The sequence below is a fragment of the Anoplopoma fimbria genome, chromosome 16, assembly GCF_027596085.1.
Source record: "Anoplopoma fimbria isolate UVic2021 breed Golden Eagle Sablefish chromosome 16, Afim_UVic_2022, whole genome shotgun sequence".
Taxonomy (NCBI): domain Eukaryota; kingdom Metazoa; phylum Chordata; class Actinopteri; order Perciformes; family Anoplopomatidae; genus Anoplopoma; species Anoplopoma fimbria.
The window spans coordinates 20,950,456-20,969,263 of NC_072464.1; the positions used below are offsets into that span (position 1 = coordinate 20,950,456).

Consider the following 18,808-nt stretch of genomic DNA (forward strand, 5'->3'; position numbering starts at 1 on the left):
ACAAACTATGATAAATGGAAGGTCTATTCATTGTGGGAAAAAATATGCATTTAGTGAAACTGTTGGTCAGCGAGTTCCCCACAGAGATATCTCTGTCAGCCTCACAAAATATAATCTGATTCTGACATTCTCAATTTAAACGGGACATTTTCTCTCTTTTTTTGCTTTTGAAACAGTAGAATAAGCTGTGAGGGCTACAGCTGGTTGTCACACATTTTATTATTAATGCAGAAAATGTATTTGACCATTATAAAATGACATGTCGATGTAAAAATCTGTGGTAAAAAACTAAATGGAAAACCCACCATTTGAATAAAAAACATGTGATCAGAGGCTGTTATCACTTTCAAGTTGATTGACAGGCCATTCAATACACAGACCAAATTTAAAACAGCAAAAATTTTGACCAAAATCAATTGATTTAAGTGGAATCGTCACAATCAATGTGCTTAAGAAGACAAAGCAAATTCTAAAATTGCTGTTTTTGTTAAACTTTGACACAAGAATCTGCATTCTTCGCCACTTGCAAACTGTCGTGACAGCGCTGACCTTGGAGGAAGCTGTTGCATGTAATGGATTTAGTAGTTCAGATGCAATATTTTTCTCTAAATAACATTCTTACTGTACTTCAGTTCTGGGTGTACATATCATATTCCATCTTAGTTTTGTCTGATGGCAACATGTGACCGTAAACCAGATGGTTGGCCTGCAACAGTGACCGTCATGCAGAAAGAAAAGCAGTCTTACAGCAGATGCATCCTAAACGCCCCAACATGCACAATACACTTGTGCACACACACACACACACACACACACACACACACACACACACACACACACACACACACACACACACACACACACACACACACACACACACACGTGCACTGGTGTTTGTTGTGCACCTGCTGTTTTCCACACCTTGTTAGAGCCTCAGGTGCTGCTGGTCTAAAACAGGCAGACAGAAGGTGAGAGGGGCGTGGAGGAGAATCTCCGTTTGAAGATTGACTTTGTCACCGAATCCTTCACGGGAAGGACAATACAATTTCCTTTTCACTCCATTTTATTCTTTGACTGACGGATGTGCGGTCGGTCTACAGGATGTGTAGATTGCACAGTAAGACATTTATCCAATTATTGCTAAAATGGATTCAAGAATACAACAAAACCACCGCTGCAGCTGAATGTATGGCTTCAAATGATGGAGGATAGTTGGTCTGAAAGGGCGTGTAGAAAAATCAATGAGCAATTTGTAGGAGAAGAAGAAACACAACAAACTGTGTGCAGCTCACATAGATACCGACAATAAACAGACCAATACACTCCAACAATTTCACATTTTCATTCACAAAAATGTATGCTTATTCAAACAATCCCAAACATGGAAAATATATTTGACTTTATTTACAGAAGGGCCGTTTTTTTTTATATCGGAGAAAAGCAGATATAAAAGAGGCTCTGTTTTATCAAAATGCAGGAAAGATTAAACAGTGAAGAATAAACTTTTTCTGTCCTTACTAATAGTTCAGATAATAAAAAACACTTCAGTGACTGCAGTAAAAAAAAATATTGCATTAAATTAAAATGTCACTTTAGAGAAAATCTCTGTTCAGCTGCACTTCAACACCAGAGAAAAGTTCAGCAGAGTTCTGTTTGTCACACCTTTTTTTAGCTAAAACATTCAATTAAAGGAACAGTGTGTAGCATCTATTGGCAGAAATTAGTTATAATATAATATTAAGAAGTATTTTTTGCTTTGGTGTTTAATCGTTTTTTCACGGAGCTGGCGGCCATGTTTCTACAGTAGCCCAGAACGGACAAACCAAACACTGGCTCTAAATGGGGACACCGTAGCGCTCCTACACACTTTGCACACGGGAGAAATCTCAGTAGGCTGCAATCTAAAACCTCACCTCTAGTTAAATCCTACACAGCAGACCTTTAAGTATCTGTTTTTCTTATTAAAATCATTAAAATGGTTGCAATTTTTTCCCCCCAGCAATTTCATGTCTGATGAGACAATCCACTCAAATCATACAACAACAAGCTGTTTTTAAACTTCTTTCAAATTCAGAGAGAACATCTGGGCCAAGTGTGACTGGCGTAAAACTAATCGTACATAGCATTCATCAGGAAGGGAAGGAAACATCAGCATCACTGCTGGGAGATGAATATTGAGTAGCGTGATATTGTCCTCTATTAGTGTGTGTGTGTGTGTGTGTGTGTGTGTGTGTGTGTGTGTGTGTGTGTGTGTGTGTGTGTGTGGGCATGCATTCAGCCTCACTTCTCTCTCTCTCTCTCTCTCTGAGGTGAATCGAGATAACATAAGGGACACGTTGAGTTCGAAAGAAGAGATGAGGGAGCATGAATAAGTGATGGGGTTGTTGAAAGGGTGCTGTCTGTCTGTAGGGTTATCTACAGGGAGACAGGGCTTAAACACACATGCACACACTCGCACAGAGAGGGAGGACAGTACGAGGGGGGGGGGCAGAGGGGGGGAGATGAGCTCTTAGGCTTTTTTTCTGAGGCGCTTCGCCTTTCAGCACATATCTGCCTCAGGCAACGTGAAGAGCTAAGAGCGAGAGAGGGTCGAGAGGAGAGAGAGAGAGAGAGAGAGAAAAAAAGGAAAAAACTAACTCAAGAAGGTGTTGGTAGATGAGTGAGCTAGAGTTAATGAGAGAGAGAGAGAGAGAGAGAGGGAGGGAGGGAGGATGAAAGAAGGACGGAGGGGGCTTCTCATCCTCCCTTAAAGACGGAGCCGATCGCTCTCTCCTCTCAGTGGCTCCGCGGGCTGAGGATGAAGCCACTGGTGGAAGTCGTCGCTCTCTCCCGCTCTCGTTTTTAAGCCACAGTTTATCCGCCTCACTCTCTCACCCCTGCTCACTCATCCCCTCGCTCTCTCCCCCCTTCCAGGTGATCACCCCGTTCCGTAGGCTCATCCTCTGTGCGGAGAACAGGAAAGAGATGGAGGACTGGATCAGTTCGCTGAAGTCCGTCCAGTCCAGAGAACATTACGAGGTAAGGAGACCCTTTTTTTCCCTCCAAATCAACAGATCTGTGAGAGTTTGTGTGTGTGTGTGTGTGTGTGTGTGTGTGTGTGTGTGTGTGTGTGTGTGTGTGTGTGTGTGTGTGTGTGTGTGTGTGTGTGTGTGTGGCGGGTAGGAGGATGAAGAGATGGAGGAGGGACATCTGGAACAATAAATCTGTGTTTAGGCATATCCTCTTTTGGAGATTTTGCAAACGATATTTCAGTTTTTTACCAAATTCTTCCCACCAGAGGATGCTCCTATCAGTAAATGTATCCTGTTGGTGCAAAAGAAAATGTGACAAGTCCAGATCAGTGTGTGCAGAGTAGTGCAGAATAAGAGTTGCATGTTGTGTGGCCCGATATTAAGCACCCTGAAGGCAACTGGGGGGATCCAAGAAGTTGCTAATGCAGAAGCAACACACTCTTAATGTTGAGATTCAGAGCCCTAAAGCACCAGCGGACAGTAAAGGACACACACGCACACACACACACACGCACACACAGTATCATCAGCATCGCAACTGGGTGTGCGCTCACACACACAAAAAACAGACACATACTGTCCATCACACAGCACATGTCCGATTTTGTTTTGTTTTTTTAACCTCTTATGGCTCACTTGATAACACATAAATAGGAAGCAGCAACACTGTTTAATGCTTATCTTCTTTTAATCCAGGGCAGTGTTTCTGGAAGATTAAAAAAAAAAACAAAAAAAAAAACAGCCAATGTCTATGTATGTGCATCTCCTTCCATCAAACAGACAGACAGTCACTGTGTATAATATTCCTCAGTCAGCGAACGATGCGGGAGGAATAAGAGTCTGTGCTGTGTGTTGACAGCGAGGGGGAGAAAGGGGGAGAGCAGGAAGACGGCAGTACTGCATCTTAAAGCCTTTGATTTGGGAGGGAAATCTTATATAAGACCCCATCCCTCACCCCCTTTCCTGCACTGCAATGCAGCAGCACCCCCAGAGCTCCGGGTACACACACGTGTGCACACACAAACGAACACACACACACACACTCACACAAAAGCCAAGAAGTCAACACAACAGCTTGTTTTTTAATAACTGGGCTTTCTTATGTAGCACTGTAAGATGTCCCAGTTCATGAGCACCTGTTACAAATCCTACTTATGAAAACACAACCTGGATGCAGGGTCCGGGTCGACTACTGCAGACGCCCACAGTGGACTCCCTCCACACGCTAATGTATAGAAGCATCCAATTTCCCTGAGCAGGTGTTGCTTTTGTAAAAACCATGGGGCAGCAGAGTCACTCTAATGACGGTCTGCTAGCAGAGGGGGTTTCTCTCCCGTGGAGTCCTGATGCACGTCCAGCCGTTTGCTTTCTTAGTGGATCCTTAAGGATCCTTTATGGCACCAGGACCAGACCTTAAGGGGGACTTATTATGATTAAGGGGGGAAAAGCTAACACACAAGGGATGAATGGACTGAATGTGAGAAGGTGTTGACTTGTGTCTAACGCTGGAAACAGGTGGACAAATGTTTGTTCTTATTGTTCATGTTGAATTCTTTTTTTATGCTTGTAATTATAATGAAAACAGCCAGTAACTGTAATATTTAATCATTTTTAATAAAGTCAACAGCAGGGATCCATGTTAATGTTTTTGCCCGGTCAGGCAAATAAGAAATAAATCAAAATCTACTTGCCTGAAATAGATTTTTACTTTCCTATATTTAACTTTTTTTTTTTAAATGTATTAGCTGTTATCAAAAAACAACAAAGACTTTAGTTAATTGTGATATTTAATCTTTATTTAATTAAACCATTCAGAACACTACTCATCCTCAGCATCAGCTGTGGAAAATAAAAATGTGTTTTTATATAATTCCAGAAAATAAATATCTTTTATACCATTTTACTAGATTTACTAGCCCGACGTGGCATTTTACTAGCCCCTGAACAAGCCTTATTATTGAGCCCTGCTGCACAATAGATATATTGTATTTTTTTATTTTCTTATCATGATGATGTAGTGCACTGTGCTTGCCTTTCTGTGACTGTCATCCCAGTGCTGCCAACCTGTTTTAACCTCTCCTTTGCCAGACGGCACAGTTTAATGTGGAACATTTCTCAGGGATGCACAACTGGTACGCCTGCTCCCACGCCCGGCCCACCTTCTGCAACGTCTGCAAAGACAGCCTGTCCGGGGTCACGTCTCACGGCCTCTCCTGCGAAGGTAGGTGGCACATGCTTACCGTCAAAAACACGTGAATGCCTAAATTAGTTTGTTGGATAAGTGTACACACAGTGTTTTCTTGGCCTCTCGCTCATTTCTTCATCTCATCACTGGCTCATGGGTGAACTTCCTACTCTCTGTTTAAAGATCAGACACACTGTAGCGTTTGAAACAGATCATTTGGCAGTCCAAGCCTCGGAGTTGGCAGGTCTTTAGGAAGGTGTATGATGACTTGTGAGTCATTGAAGTGAGAAAAACTCTTTGTTCAAATGTCTGCCTAAGTGGAGCAGATTGGATAAACCGGAGCCAGCCTGCAGGCTTTGAAATGCTCTCGTTGTGGGATGCCCATCAAACTGTTAGCTTGAAGCAGAGGGGAGTGAAAAGAGCCGGTCAGTGAACTGACGCTGGCGGCCCAGTCTCTATCCATATGCTTTTTCTTTTTTTGTGTCATACTGTGTGTGTGTGTGTGTGTCAGAAAAGGCGTTGACTCACGCTATTTCTGAATTTCATTTCTCGCAAATCTCCAATTTAACCATAACGCTGGGAAAAAAATAATTGGTGCTGATAACAGATCCTGTGAACGAAGCCACATGTCCTCACCTCATCTGTGAAAGAACGCTGAAGTGGATTGCTAAGAGGGCGGGGGGGGGGGCGTCTTTTTCTTGCGTTTTTTTTTAGCTGGTGTAAAGTGTCAGTGACAGGCAGCAGACCTTAACGAGCACCATCTGCATATCCTCCCTTTCTAATTTGGCTAATGCTCCCTGTGAGCACGTGCACGTCTCAGACAGTTCAACCTTGCATGTGTGTGTGTGTGTGTGTGTGTGTGTGTGTGTGTGTGTGTGTGTGTGTGTGTGTGTGTGTGTGTGTGTGTGTGTGTGTGTGTGTGTGTGTGTGTGTGTGTGTGTGTGTGTGTGTGTACATGTGTGCTTGGTTTGGCGGGTACGTGTGAAGTCCCTAAGAGCCTCTCCACTCGGCGCTCGTTATCCTCTACAATGCTTCCCCCTCTCACAACCAGAACAGAGAGCAAAAGAAAAAAGAGCGATGGAGAGTCATTAGAGCAGCATCAAACCCTTGTGATCTAAATCGGCTTATCCCGCTCTACAACAAACATTAGGAAGATGCAACTGGGGTTTGCAGGGCTTTCATTACAAAACAGGGAGCCGTGGTTTACAGTGGACACAAACTATATATCGGTCTCATAAAGATTCCCTCTGACATTTCTTTAGATTTATTATCACATTTAATAGTTAAGCGATAGATGAACTGCAGGAGCAATTTTGTTGGCATGTGATATTTTGATTAAATGCACCTTGCAGTATTATTTTTGGACATGTGGTGGCTGTTATTTGATGCACAGGGTTGTATATGTAGGGGCAAAGGTGACAGGAAGAGGAGGGCACAGGTAGAGGGAGCACCCACACTCGTTCCAATACCCAAACTACCATAGATTTAGTATGTCCCAATACATAGCATGTCAAATGCAGTATGCAAAAAATACCAGGATGTCCCATTGCATCTGGTCACATTGTGCAGAATGCATACTTTTCTGGCTTTTCAGACCCACAATCCTCTGCACAGCACATGCACGACGAGCAAGAGGGTCAAAGAATTTCAAGGTGCAATGTTATAATGAAGTAGTTTTTCCCAAATTGAATGCATACTACATGCAACAGTACATACTTTGTGAGGGCAGCTAAAAGTAGAAAGCGCTAAAAGTAAAAAGTATGCGCTACAACTGCCAGAATTGGAAACCCTGGTACGTTCATTCACCTCTTTGTTCAAACTCCTTCACTAAACAAGAGACTAAACTGAATATCTGTTGTATTGGACCTGCAGAAGATCATTCCTACCTACCTATGTATAATGGCAACGTTGGAAAAAAGTTGGACACAGAAGTTGTTCAGTACAACCCAATTGGCGCCATCTGATGTCTGCCTCCGGGCAAAATGAGAGACAGTGAGAATGAGAACCAGAATGTGAGAACGACACAAAGAAGGAGAGAAGAGAAGAAAAAAAAAAAAGACAAAATAGAGCAAAAGAGTTTCTCTATTAAACGTGGAGAGCAGCCAGTTTCACAGCAATTACGCGGCTTAAATTTCCCGTTCGATTTCCTGAGCATGGCGGTCGGTTGGGATTGATTTGTGCTACCTAGCCACACACACACACACACACACACACACACACACACACACACACACACACACACACACACACACACACACACACACACACACACACACACACACACACACAGACATTCACTTCTGTCTCTGTTTCACCCCTCACACAAACACTCACTCACCCCTCACACAATGTTTTCCTCATGTCTGCTTGTGTAAATGCTCAGGGCCTGGCCCGGCCATTAACAGGCTGTGGTATCATGTCCTCTGAATCCTGTTAATGTTCTGCTAATGCTCCCTAACAGCATTTAGCAGTAGACTAAATTGAAACATCAATTGTTGCTCCCGGATATGACTCTGACTTGAGTTTGTATATCTGCATCGACTTCCTAATGACAATATTATGTGTCTGCGTGTGTGTGTGTGTGTGTGTGTGTGTGTGTGTGTGTGTGTGTGTGTGTGTGTGTGTGTATGGTGTGGGTGTGTGTGTGTGTGTGTGTGTGTGTGTGTGTGTGTGTGTGTGTGTGTGTGTGTGGGTGTGTGTATGGGTGGGGTGGCTGGAAGCAAAGTTCCCCAGAGTACGGACATTATTCATGAGTCTGCTAAGTGCCTCATCCTTAATGGAGAAAAAAGACAAGAGAGCAATCTCCATCTGTGTCTACATCTTCATAGGAGCCGGCCGGGCTCTATTTGCCTTTCACTCTTGTGTTTCTTAGTCAGAACAACCTGCATTAACTGCATTAAAGTCAAATGTGTGAAACGTTGTGAGTGCTTTTCCCGGCGTTACAGCGGCTAGCTCCTCGTACATACTCAGTGAATGACGGATGGGCAGATATTAATGATTTTACAAGTCACTCTGTTAACGACTCAGATACAGCAGGATGTCTGTTTGTCTTTTGGTATTATTCTGTTACTTCAACTATTTGAAAGGAATAGTTGTACAATTTTGGATTATATGCTTTTCTGGTTTCTTGCTGAGAGTTAGATGAGAAGATTGATACCACTCTCATGTCTGTTAAATACCAAACTGGAGCCAGGAGACAGTTAGCTTAGCTTAGCTTAGCTTAGCTTAGCTTAGCTTAGCATAAAGCAGGGGTTCTCAACCTTCTGTGACTTAAAGGGCCACACAGAATAAAAAAACATGAGAGCTTCAGAGATGCTGGTAGTTTGATTTCTGTTTACCTTTAGACAGAGCCAGGCTAGCTGTTCAGCCCTGCTTCCAGTCTTTGTGCTAAGCTAAAGTATTTCATCTTCTCATCTAACTTTGGGCAAGAAAGCAGATTAGACTACTGTTTTTGTTTAAGTTTCTTGAAATTTGCTAGTTTCAACCTTTTTTTAAATCAAATTTCAAGGCGTCAAAATGGTTAAATCTTGTACCAAGTTTTGGCTAAGTAAATGGTATCAACCCAAAAATGACTGCAACAACTAGATGTCATTATTGATTAAAGGAATGGCAATCATATACTTCCATTATAATGTTCTAAGCCCTTATATTATCTTAACTTTCAACATTTGATTAGGCGCCAAACCAAAAGACACTACTTCAAAAGACAAACGCAAACGTGGGTCTCTTAGGGTTAAAATAAAATGTAAATGGGATGGAAACAAAGATTGGAATATGGATGATCGACCTGTCCTGTGTGGTCCAGGGTTAAGATCTTACTTACCCTGGGCTGTAGGCTTCCAGTTGGTGGTTGCAGATGAATGGGTTGAGATCTGTGACGTGGAGCTAAGTTTTGCTTCCATCTGTCAGATATGTAAGGGCTCAGGGAGGATAGTAATTACACCCACTGACATCTCATTAGGGCTTGATTCATTAGAACACCGTGCTGTGTGGGGCGTGTCTGTTTCTGAATAATGCATCAGTGTCCAGCGTTTCACTGCCTGTGAAGAAAAGAAAATGTAGAAATCTGTGATATTTTGCATTTGAGGAATGATGAACTATTCGTAACCATTTACTATATCAAAATTTATATTATACTGCATCCATCTAATTTAAGGGCTGTGTATTGGGAAGAATCTGTGGATTATGATTTTGTATCTTGATTTGTCGTAGTATAAAAAAAACACCACCTTATGCATAAAATATGAAATTAAGAAGTTTACTTTTTTATGCAATCAGAACAGTGGGATCAACATCTGCATAAATCACAGTCCATGTCACATCCACATCATAGCACTACTTTTGGTGCAATCTCAACCACTGTCTGCCTCAAATCTTTGCATGTAAACCATTAATTCAAAATCAATACAGCATCACAAAAGAAGACATCACAATACTCAAGCCCTGTCTAATAACGTGCTACAATATGAAGCTGCTGAGTCATTCTAAAGTGGAAATCACCAACAGACTGATACAGCATGTGTATTGACTTTGTGTTTTTCAGTGTGCAAATTCAAAGCCCACAAACGCTGCGCTGTCAGAGCCACCAACAACTGTAAATGGACGACCCTGGCTTCCATAGGGAAGGATATTATTGAGGATGAGGATGGGGTAAGTTTGCTTGTTAAGAAATAGCTGCTTTTAGGAGCTGCAGATGTTTTTTGTGGAGAGTTTGTTACCTGTGATGGTTTAAAATGAAGTTCTGGAGGCTTCTGGGAAAATACTGAAACACTACCTTGTATTGTATATCCATAAGAAGACAGGCATTTTTATTTTCTATTACATAATAATGCAAAGTGTGTTAAAATTAATGCATTTTGACTTAGCTTTTTCATACTAATGGATAATGGATTCATAGCCAGTGGAAATAGAGAAAAGTGCCCCCTAGAAGACATAAAAAGATAAAAGTAGAGAGCGTAAAGTGTTCCCATGTTCTTGAACTGTGTGTTGTGTTGAACCTCCAGATTGCCATGCCTCACCAGTGGTTGGAAGGCAACCTGCCTGTCAGTGCCAAGTGTGCCGTGTGTGATAAGACATGTGGCAGCGTGCTGAGGCTGCAGGACTGGCGCTGCCTCTGGTGCAAAGCTATGGTAAGACATCATCTGTCGCACGTGCATGATGCTCAATTTGCCCCCTGTTAGATTACATTTAAACAGGATTAAGATGAAACAAGAAGACGACTGTTTGAATCATTATCCAGATATTTAAGACAACAAAGAGCATCGTCTCAGCTTTGAGTGTGACTTGTTGATAGTCTTGTATTTCAAATGACTCAACTGTGATTGTAAAAAAATAGATGGATGGTACTGGAGAAAAACAAGCCTTCAGCAGCAGCCTTTCAACACATTTTCCACTGTTTTCCCTCAGCCAGATGTTAAATAAACCATTAATCTAGAAGGGGAAAAAAATCTTAATTTATTCATTTATTGGTATGTTTCTTTTAAATTGCACTACCCCAGGGGAATTACTTCATTGCTGTTGTACATGTACATGAGGGAGAAGATGATTCAGTCTTTCTTAAATTGATCCATAGTATTTGCTGTTGTTTCTTCTAGGTGCACACAGCCTGTATGGACCTGTACCCTCGCAAGTGTCCTCTGGGTCAGTGCAAAGTCTCCATCATCCCCCCCACGGCTCTCAACAGCATCGACTCCGATGGTAGGCTATACCCCCACATACACACACACACACGCACACACATATACAATGCAATCGCGCCGACGCACTCAAACGGTCAGAGGTTAATGCCAGACTACACTTTGAGCAATCGTTACATTTCAGAGATGAACAGTTGAGATATCACCCCATTTAGTCGGGCGATGTCTTCCCTCTGAACTTTGACCTTCTGCTCTGTCACTAAGGAAGGACGGTGGCAGAGTGGAGGAGATGGAGAGTGTGATGATTCATATCCTCTCATGCACAGAAAATGTCTCTTTTTCCCACAACCCCACTTATCCTGTAAACCGCTGGAACATGTGCTGGAAAACAGAAAAACAAACAATTTCATTTTTCTCTCTTTGTGTTATTGGTCTCCCAACCAAATCCGTACTTTCGTACTCACTTCCTGTTAGTCATATTACACAGTATGAGACCAACCACTGGTATTTGTTCCAGGAAATTGCCAGCTTCTTGTATGGCGACGTGGTTAAAAATAGCCCCTATATGACAGGACCGCACACACCTCTGTGAAGGCTTGAAATAAATCAGCATCGTCAGGCAAGATGTGTGTGAGAGAAGAATCCTAATTAGATAAATCCTAACCTTCTGTCAAAATGGACACACATATTGGTCATCGTGTAATATTTCATAAAAGCACGCAGAAGGAGAGGAGCTCTGCAGATGGCTGAAAATCCCCCTGAGGCTCCCTTCAGGTTCTCTGTTCAACATAGTATGTGTGTGTTGTCTGTATTTCTTTGTTCATACATGACAACTCTGTTTTCTATGTGTGTGTGTGTGTGTGTGTGTGTGTGTGTGTGTGTGTGTGTGTGTGTGTGTGTGTGTGTGTGTGTGTGTGTGTGTGTGTGTGTGTGTGTGTGTGTGTGTGTGTGCCTACCAGAGCCTGCACTAAACCCATTTTAGATGGAGATCAGCACCTGTGAGACAGACTCAGATAAGCGTGTGTGATTGAATTACTGTTGCGGAAGCCAATGGCTGGGTCTAACATGCACACACACACACACACACACACACACACACACACACACACACACACACACACACACACACACACACACACACACACAGCCTGTGAAAAGCTGGCATTGGCTAATTGGTAGAAGGATAAAAGAGAGGCAGAGAAAGGGAGGATGGGGAATCCAGATGAAAGGAGGAGGGGAAAAAGCACAAAAAAGAAGGGGCAAGGAATAAATGCGACATACCCTTCATCTCTCTCTCTCTCTCTCTCTCTCTCTCTCTCTCTCTCTCTTTCTCTCTCTCTCTGTCCTTAACTCGCTGCGCATCTCCTCACGTTCCAGGACCCCCTCATGCCCAAATGCAGGCTGGGAAGAGGGGGAGTTTAGTTGTAATTGGCTGAGGGGCAGACTGTAGCACGTGCTGGAGCGTTGTGACTCCCCTCCCTTCCTCTCTCCTTCTCTTCCACCCACCCACCCATCAACCCTCCCTCCTCTCTCTTCCACCCAACCCTCCCTCTAGCCATCCGTTACTGACAACATCCCAGAGAGAGAGATAGAGAGAGAGAGAGAGAGAGAAAAAATCGAAGAGTGTAGACAGAAAGATTAGAGAGCAGAAGGAAGACGTGAAGGAGGATGCGAGGGGGGGGAAGGAGATGGGGGAGCACACACACACACACACACACACACACACACACATGGTGGAAGACCTCATATGCGGGGGAGCTGTCAACACAGTGGGGGTGCACAGATTATGCTGCAAACAGAGAAACCTCTTGTTGCATTACCTCCCACAGATTAGTGTATATGAATGTGTGTATGTGTAAGCTCATGAGTGTGAGTGTGTGTGTGTGTGTGTGCGTGTGTGTGTGTGTGTGTGCGTGTGTGTGTGTGTGTGTGTGTGTGTGTGTGTGTGTGTGTGTGTGTGTGTGTGTGTGTGTGTGTGTGTGTGTGTGTGTGTGTGTGTTCGCGCTCTGCTAGGAAGCTAAACACGTGTTTTGGTCATGTGCTGCTCTCCCATGCATTATTACACTCAGTCTGAGCGCACACTGAGACTGAGATGAGGTTGTTTAAAACTGACAGGGACAGCCACTGAGCTAGGTGAAATAAACAATATAAAACTAAAATAAATATATAAATAAAATGATATATTATATATTTATATATATATATCATTTCACACAGTTTAGTCTACATATATTGTTTAAATTATGGTGTGCAATGTACATTTATTAGAAATGTATCAGAAATATGCTTAAGGCATATTCTAGTTTATTTTTAAAACTTCACTGCAGGCCATTTAAAAACAGGCTGTGGGCAACAGTTTGGCCACAAACCAGCCTTATACCCTAGATTTTAGTAAGAAAAATGTCTAACTTGGAAACACAAGTTAGACAAGAAGAGCAACGAAGGAGGGATCCCCCTCTCAGGACAGAGGATGGATGACACACAAGAGACACTACAATTTAGTCAAATAGCACAAAAACATAGTCCTTTGCTTACCTCCAAGCCACGCAGGTTATTCAAATAAAAATGTAGTTTGTAGTGCTCAAAGCATCCACCACATATTCACATTTCTCCCTTTCTGTCGCCCTTTCCCCTCAGGCTTCTGGAAGGCCACCTGTCCCCCATCGTGTGCCAGTCCCCTCCTGGTCTTCGTCAACTCCAAAAGTGGAGACAACCAGGGGGTGAAATTCCTCCGACGCTTCAAGCAGCTCCTCAACCCGGCTCAAGTCTTTGACCTGGTCAATGGTGGGCCGCACCTAGGGTGAGGAAAACAAACCGCTCCTCCCAGATACACGCATGGACTGCATTCCAGAGTAATGTTTGCCATTGTTACAAGATGATCCTATAGATTAAGTGAATAAGTGTGCGTGTGTTTTTGTCAGTCTGCGCCTGTTTCAGAAGTTCGACAACTTCCGGATCCTGGTGTGTGGAGGCGATGGGAGCGTGGGCTGGGTCCTCTCAGAGATCGACAAACTCAATCTTCACAAACAGGTACTGTAAATAAACTGAAGTATTGTGATGTGTGTATGACGGTCATTTATTTCACCTAGATTCTAAATATATAACATATTAGGTAGATGCGATGTGTTTTTGGCCAGTGTGCCAGTTGAGCTTTTTGACTTTGCTCCTGGCCAGCTTACATAAAAACATGCACTCATTATACACACACATGCACACACACACACACACACACACACACACACACACACACACACACACACACACACACACACACACACACACACACACACACACACACACACACACACACACAGAGACCTCATTTTGATTTGCAGCAGGGATGAATTCCCCGGATGCCAAATAAAAACCCTCTGCGTGTGTGTTTTCAGTGCCAGCTGGGGGTGCTGCCCTTGGGCACGGGCAACGATCTGGCCCGGGTTCTGGGATGGGGCCCCTCGTGCGACGACGACACCCAGCTGCCCCAGATCCTGGAGAAGTTGGAGAGGGCCAGCACCAAGATGCTGGACCGCTGGAGCATCATGACCTACGAGATTAAGATCCCGCCCAAACACAGCTGCCCCACCACGCCTGAGGGAACCGACGACTGCCAGGTACTCACAGGAGCTGACAGATATTCACACGCATCGGTAGACACAATCAGACCCAGCGGGGCTCCCAGACAAACGAGAGGAGGAGGAGGAGGAGGAGGAGGAGGAGGAGGAGGAGGAGGAGGAGGAGGAGGAGGAGGAGGTAGCTGAGCTCAGGCTGGAAATAGTGCCTGACACTTTGGTGTCAACTTCACCTCAGCTCTGGTTCAAAAAATTGATAAAAGGAAAATGAATTTTCTCATGACGTACTGTTCTAAAATGTTCTCAAGTTTTAAGCACTGAAGAGAGAAATCTGCTTTAAAATATAATGCTCGGTGCAAATCATGTATTTTCTCAACGCCTGTTTTCTCTCCAGTTTCACATTTCATCCTACGAAGACTCAGTAGCTGCTCACCTCACCAAGATCCTCAACTCTGAGCAGAACTCTGTGGTCATCTCCTCCGCCAAGTACGTGTTTTTAACACACCAGCACAAAGCATGACATTTCAACAACAACAGTTTTTTTTAACCAACATGGTCCCATCACAAATGTATAATATGCACTTGACAAGACTTAGACTTAGACACAGGTGTGTAAAATGCTAGTACAAATCTTATAGGTGATATATATATATATTTTTGTTTATATTTATTATATATATATAAGACATAGTGCTTGATGTCAATTCAAACCAGATTTCAAGTTAAGAGGGTATGATTAAAATTTTGTTTCATATTTATTCTCATTATTAACTACCCAAGATCTTCCTTGTTGCCAGTGTTTTTGTACATTTTGTAAAAAAAGAAAAAAAAAAAGTTTAATCTTAAGTAAAGAGGTAAACATAAAACACCAAAGTATGGTTTTACATTTTGTACTACCTTGTCATTTACAAGTGCCTTCATAAAAAGAAAACATTTCTTTTTACAATCAACACTTGAAATGACTCGACTTTACTTTAAATTGACAGTAAGACAACAGTCCAATGGTGCAGAGTGCAAAGGGTGCTTAAATAAGTGTTTAATGATTAATATAACAGGTTGCTTTATATACTTATGGCATATATACAGTGTATATAGCAATTTGTATTTGTATTGGAAGTAATATTAACATGCACACAATAAGTAATGATATAGAAAAGTAAAAAACAATTAGATACATGATCAAATATAATAAGTTTACAGAATAGAAAATGAGATAGGACAGCACAAAATGCTAAAATTGGGAAAGTCAATCAGATCTCTCATCATTTCATCTTTTGTTCGTCATAATTTAATAACAGCTTTCACTAATGTTTCCTTCCTGTTTTTTTTAGGATCCTGTGTGAAACAGTGAAGGATTTTGTTGCCAAAGTGGGGAAAGCCTACGAAAAAAGTTCAGACAACACGGAGGAGTGCGACACCATGTCTCTCAAAGTAAGCCTCAAAAACAACGCAGTGAACATCCATCACTAACCACATCCTCGACTTTACATTTCCTCTGAATGCTGCCACGGATCTACATCCATCCTCTGTTTGTTTCCCCCAGTGTGCCATCCTGAATGAGAAACTGGACTCCCTCCTTCAGACACTCAACTCAGAGTCCCAGGCTCTACCTTCACTCCTCCCCCACTCCACTCCTCCCATCGTGGAGGAAGAGCAGGAGGAGGAGGAGGAAGAGGAGGAGGCCAGCGAGGAGAGCCTGACGGAGCTGAAGGAGAAGATGGAGGAGGAGGAGACGGAGAAGGGAGGACGAGGAGCTCCACACCAGCTGTTTAAGAGCAGGGAGCAGATGATGCTCCGGGCCAACAGCCTGAAGAAAGCCCTGAGACAGATCATAGAACAGGCCGAGAGAGGTACCAGATACTGAGATGTTATGGAGGCAAAACCATCCTGAAACTATTTTAAACAACTTTTAATGTGATAGAAATAAATTAAGTACAATTTCATGTTTCATGTTTTTTCCTATGGCCGTCACTCTCATGAACAATTAATCATTCATCCTCTGTCTGGTACAAATCCATGTGCAATAACCCGGTAACTTTAAATTCAAAATGTTTACATATTTATTTAAGCAGCTTTGCACTCTGCATATTTGCACTTTATCTACATTTCATTGTCGTTGTTTATTGTGTTTTTGTGTTCATATATATACTTTTGCATTTTATATTTCTAATATAAAATGCAAAATAGTTAATGTTTATCCTTTTTTCTTCTTGGACCTCCTTGATTTTTTGTTTATTTGTCTGTTTCTGTGTATTAGTGAGCACAAGTAACCACATGTGTAAGCATACCTGGTCAATAAAGCTGTTTCTGATTCTGATATTGTAATACGTTTTGAAACCTTGTTTCTTATCGTCTTTTTTTATCCCTCCTGTCTGTGTAGTGGTGGACGAGCAGAACTCCCATACAGAGGACACCGAGCTGCCGTCTCCTGTGGAGTTCAGGAAGGACAACGAGGAGGAGAACAGGGACAACGAGAAGGACGAGGACACCAAGGAGCTGGAAGCTGTGACATGTAAGTGCTGCTGCTGCTGCTTCTGCTGCTTCTTCTTTGGCCCCGTCTCAAATCTCTGACTTATATGTCCTGCAAACTTTTTTACCCACTCCTCACTGATGCACTTTCATCCTGGGACATTTCCAAAAGAAACACTTAACCTGTCCAGCCTAGCCTCATTGATTTTAGCTGAAAGCCAAAAAGAAGAGAGGCAACGTGAATCTTTTCTTACTCAGGAGCGCTGTGACACCTAACTTAGCACGCACATTTCTAAATAAGGATTTTTTTTTATGGATTTCTTCCCAATTTACCTTGCATATTACACTGATATGGCACATCTTTGTGTACACACACACAGATGTATATCTTCCTTAAATAAATACAAAATCATATCATTACATTTCTTATAAGTTCCTGACAAATCCAGCTCTTCACTGATGCACTTTCATCCTGGGCCATTTCCAAAAAACACTTAACCTGTCCAGCCTTGCCTCTTTGATTTTCCAAGTGTCCCACATTGCCCACTTTGGCATTGTTCTCAGTCACTTAACAGATATTTTAATTCATTAGTGGTTGACGCCTATTTTAAGAAGATAACTCTGTAGAAATTGCCGATGTGTTAAAACACATTCCTTCCCTCTTTTTTCTCGTGAGAAAAGGAAAGATTGCTATTCCCATAATTTAGGCAAACATAGACAAAGTTCTATAAAACAGTATTTCCCTCCTCTTACTTGTAAACACAAAGCTTTTAAGATTATTCTCTACTTTGTGAAGTGAATTGGTGCAATAGGAGATCACACAGGATTTAAATGTCGCCCCCTTGTGTATGTTCCACCACAGAGAAAACCAGACACACAGCTAATGGAAAAAGAAAAGTGCTGCTGACGCAAATCATGTTTCCTGTCATAAATAAACTGGAGGATTAGGGCTAAAAGCGCACACAGAGAAACCCTGCTCTCCTGTCATATTCCACCTCATGCACCAAACCAAGCTGTTTGTCTCTCCATCTTCAGTCTCCACAACGGTTACGGAGAACTTTTTTAAATAATAAATGATTGAACCTGTTGAAACTGCGGCTGCGGGACAACCATAAAGCCTGTTTATGTGTCTTAATCTGTGTAGTATAGGCAGCTTTGTATGTGGATGCACGCACGTGTGTGAACGTCTATTGTGCCTCTGTGTGAGTGTGTGTGTGTGTGTGTGTGTGTGTGTGTGTGTGTGTGTGTGTGTGTGTGTGTGTGTGTGTGTGTGTGTGTGTGTGTGTGTGTGTGTGTGTGTGTGTGTGTGTGTGTGTGTGTGTGTGTGTGTGTGCGACGGCCACAGGATGTGTTATTGTCTTCGGGGCAGAAGTTCTTCCTGTTTATCATAAGGCGGCTTCCTTCCTTCCACACATTTTCCAGTCATTGGAAGACGAGGAGGTATCAGTCAAACCCTCTGCTTTGTGTCCTCTCCTTGTTTCCTACCAATCGCCTCCTTACTCCTTCCTGACCTGGACACAAATTAAAAAAAAAAAAAACAATCAGCATGAACAGAAGGGGTTGTTAAATCCGTGTTTCAGTAAATCTCAGCCCGATCTTGCATGTGTTTGTTGCCCCACGGAGGATTCACGTGGGGTCAACATGAGCAGTGATGATGCTATGTGGCAAACACGCCATGTTCAGAGGCTGTCATCGTGCATTCACATGGAAAAACAGCTGAGAGCTAAAAAGAAGAGCAGCAGCGTGAAGCTTTTCTTACTCGGGAGTGCTGTGACACCTAACTAAGCACGCACATTTCTAAATGAGAATTTCTTTATTGATTTTTTCCTAATTTACCTTGCATATTACACTGATATTGCACATATTTGTGTTTATATTTATGCACATATATATATATATATATATATATATATATATATATATATATACACACAGCTG

General features: G+C 42.5%; 1 protein-coding gene across 1 annotated transcript in view; it reads left to right on the forward strand.

Annotated features, from left to right (window-relative positions):
• dgkh (diacylglycerol kinase, eta) overlaps window positions 1-18,808 on the forward strand; it is a 59,038-nt gene that overhangs the window by 25,999 nt on the left and 14,231 nt on the right. Inside the window, 12 exon segments of the mRNA XM_054614874.1 lie at window positions 2,914-3,018; window positions 5,100-5,232; window positions 9,740-9,846; window positions 10,200-10,325; window positions 10,791-10,893; window positions 13,470-13,632; window positions 13,754-13,862; window positions 14,222-14,443; window positions 14,796-14,887; window positions 15,733-15,832; window positions 15,945-16,251; window positions 16,782-16,913. Of these exon segments, the coding sequence (XP_054470849.1) occupies window positions 2,914-3,018; window positions 5,100-5,232; window positions 9,740-9,846; window positions 10,200-10,325; window positions 10,791-10,893; window positions 13,470-13,632; window positions 13,754-13,862; window positions 14,222-14,443; window positions 14,796-14,887; window positions 15,733-15,832; window positions 15,945-16,251; window positions 16,782-16,913 (1,699 nt within the window).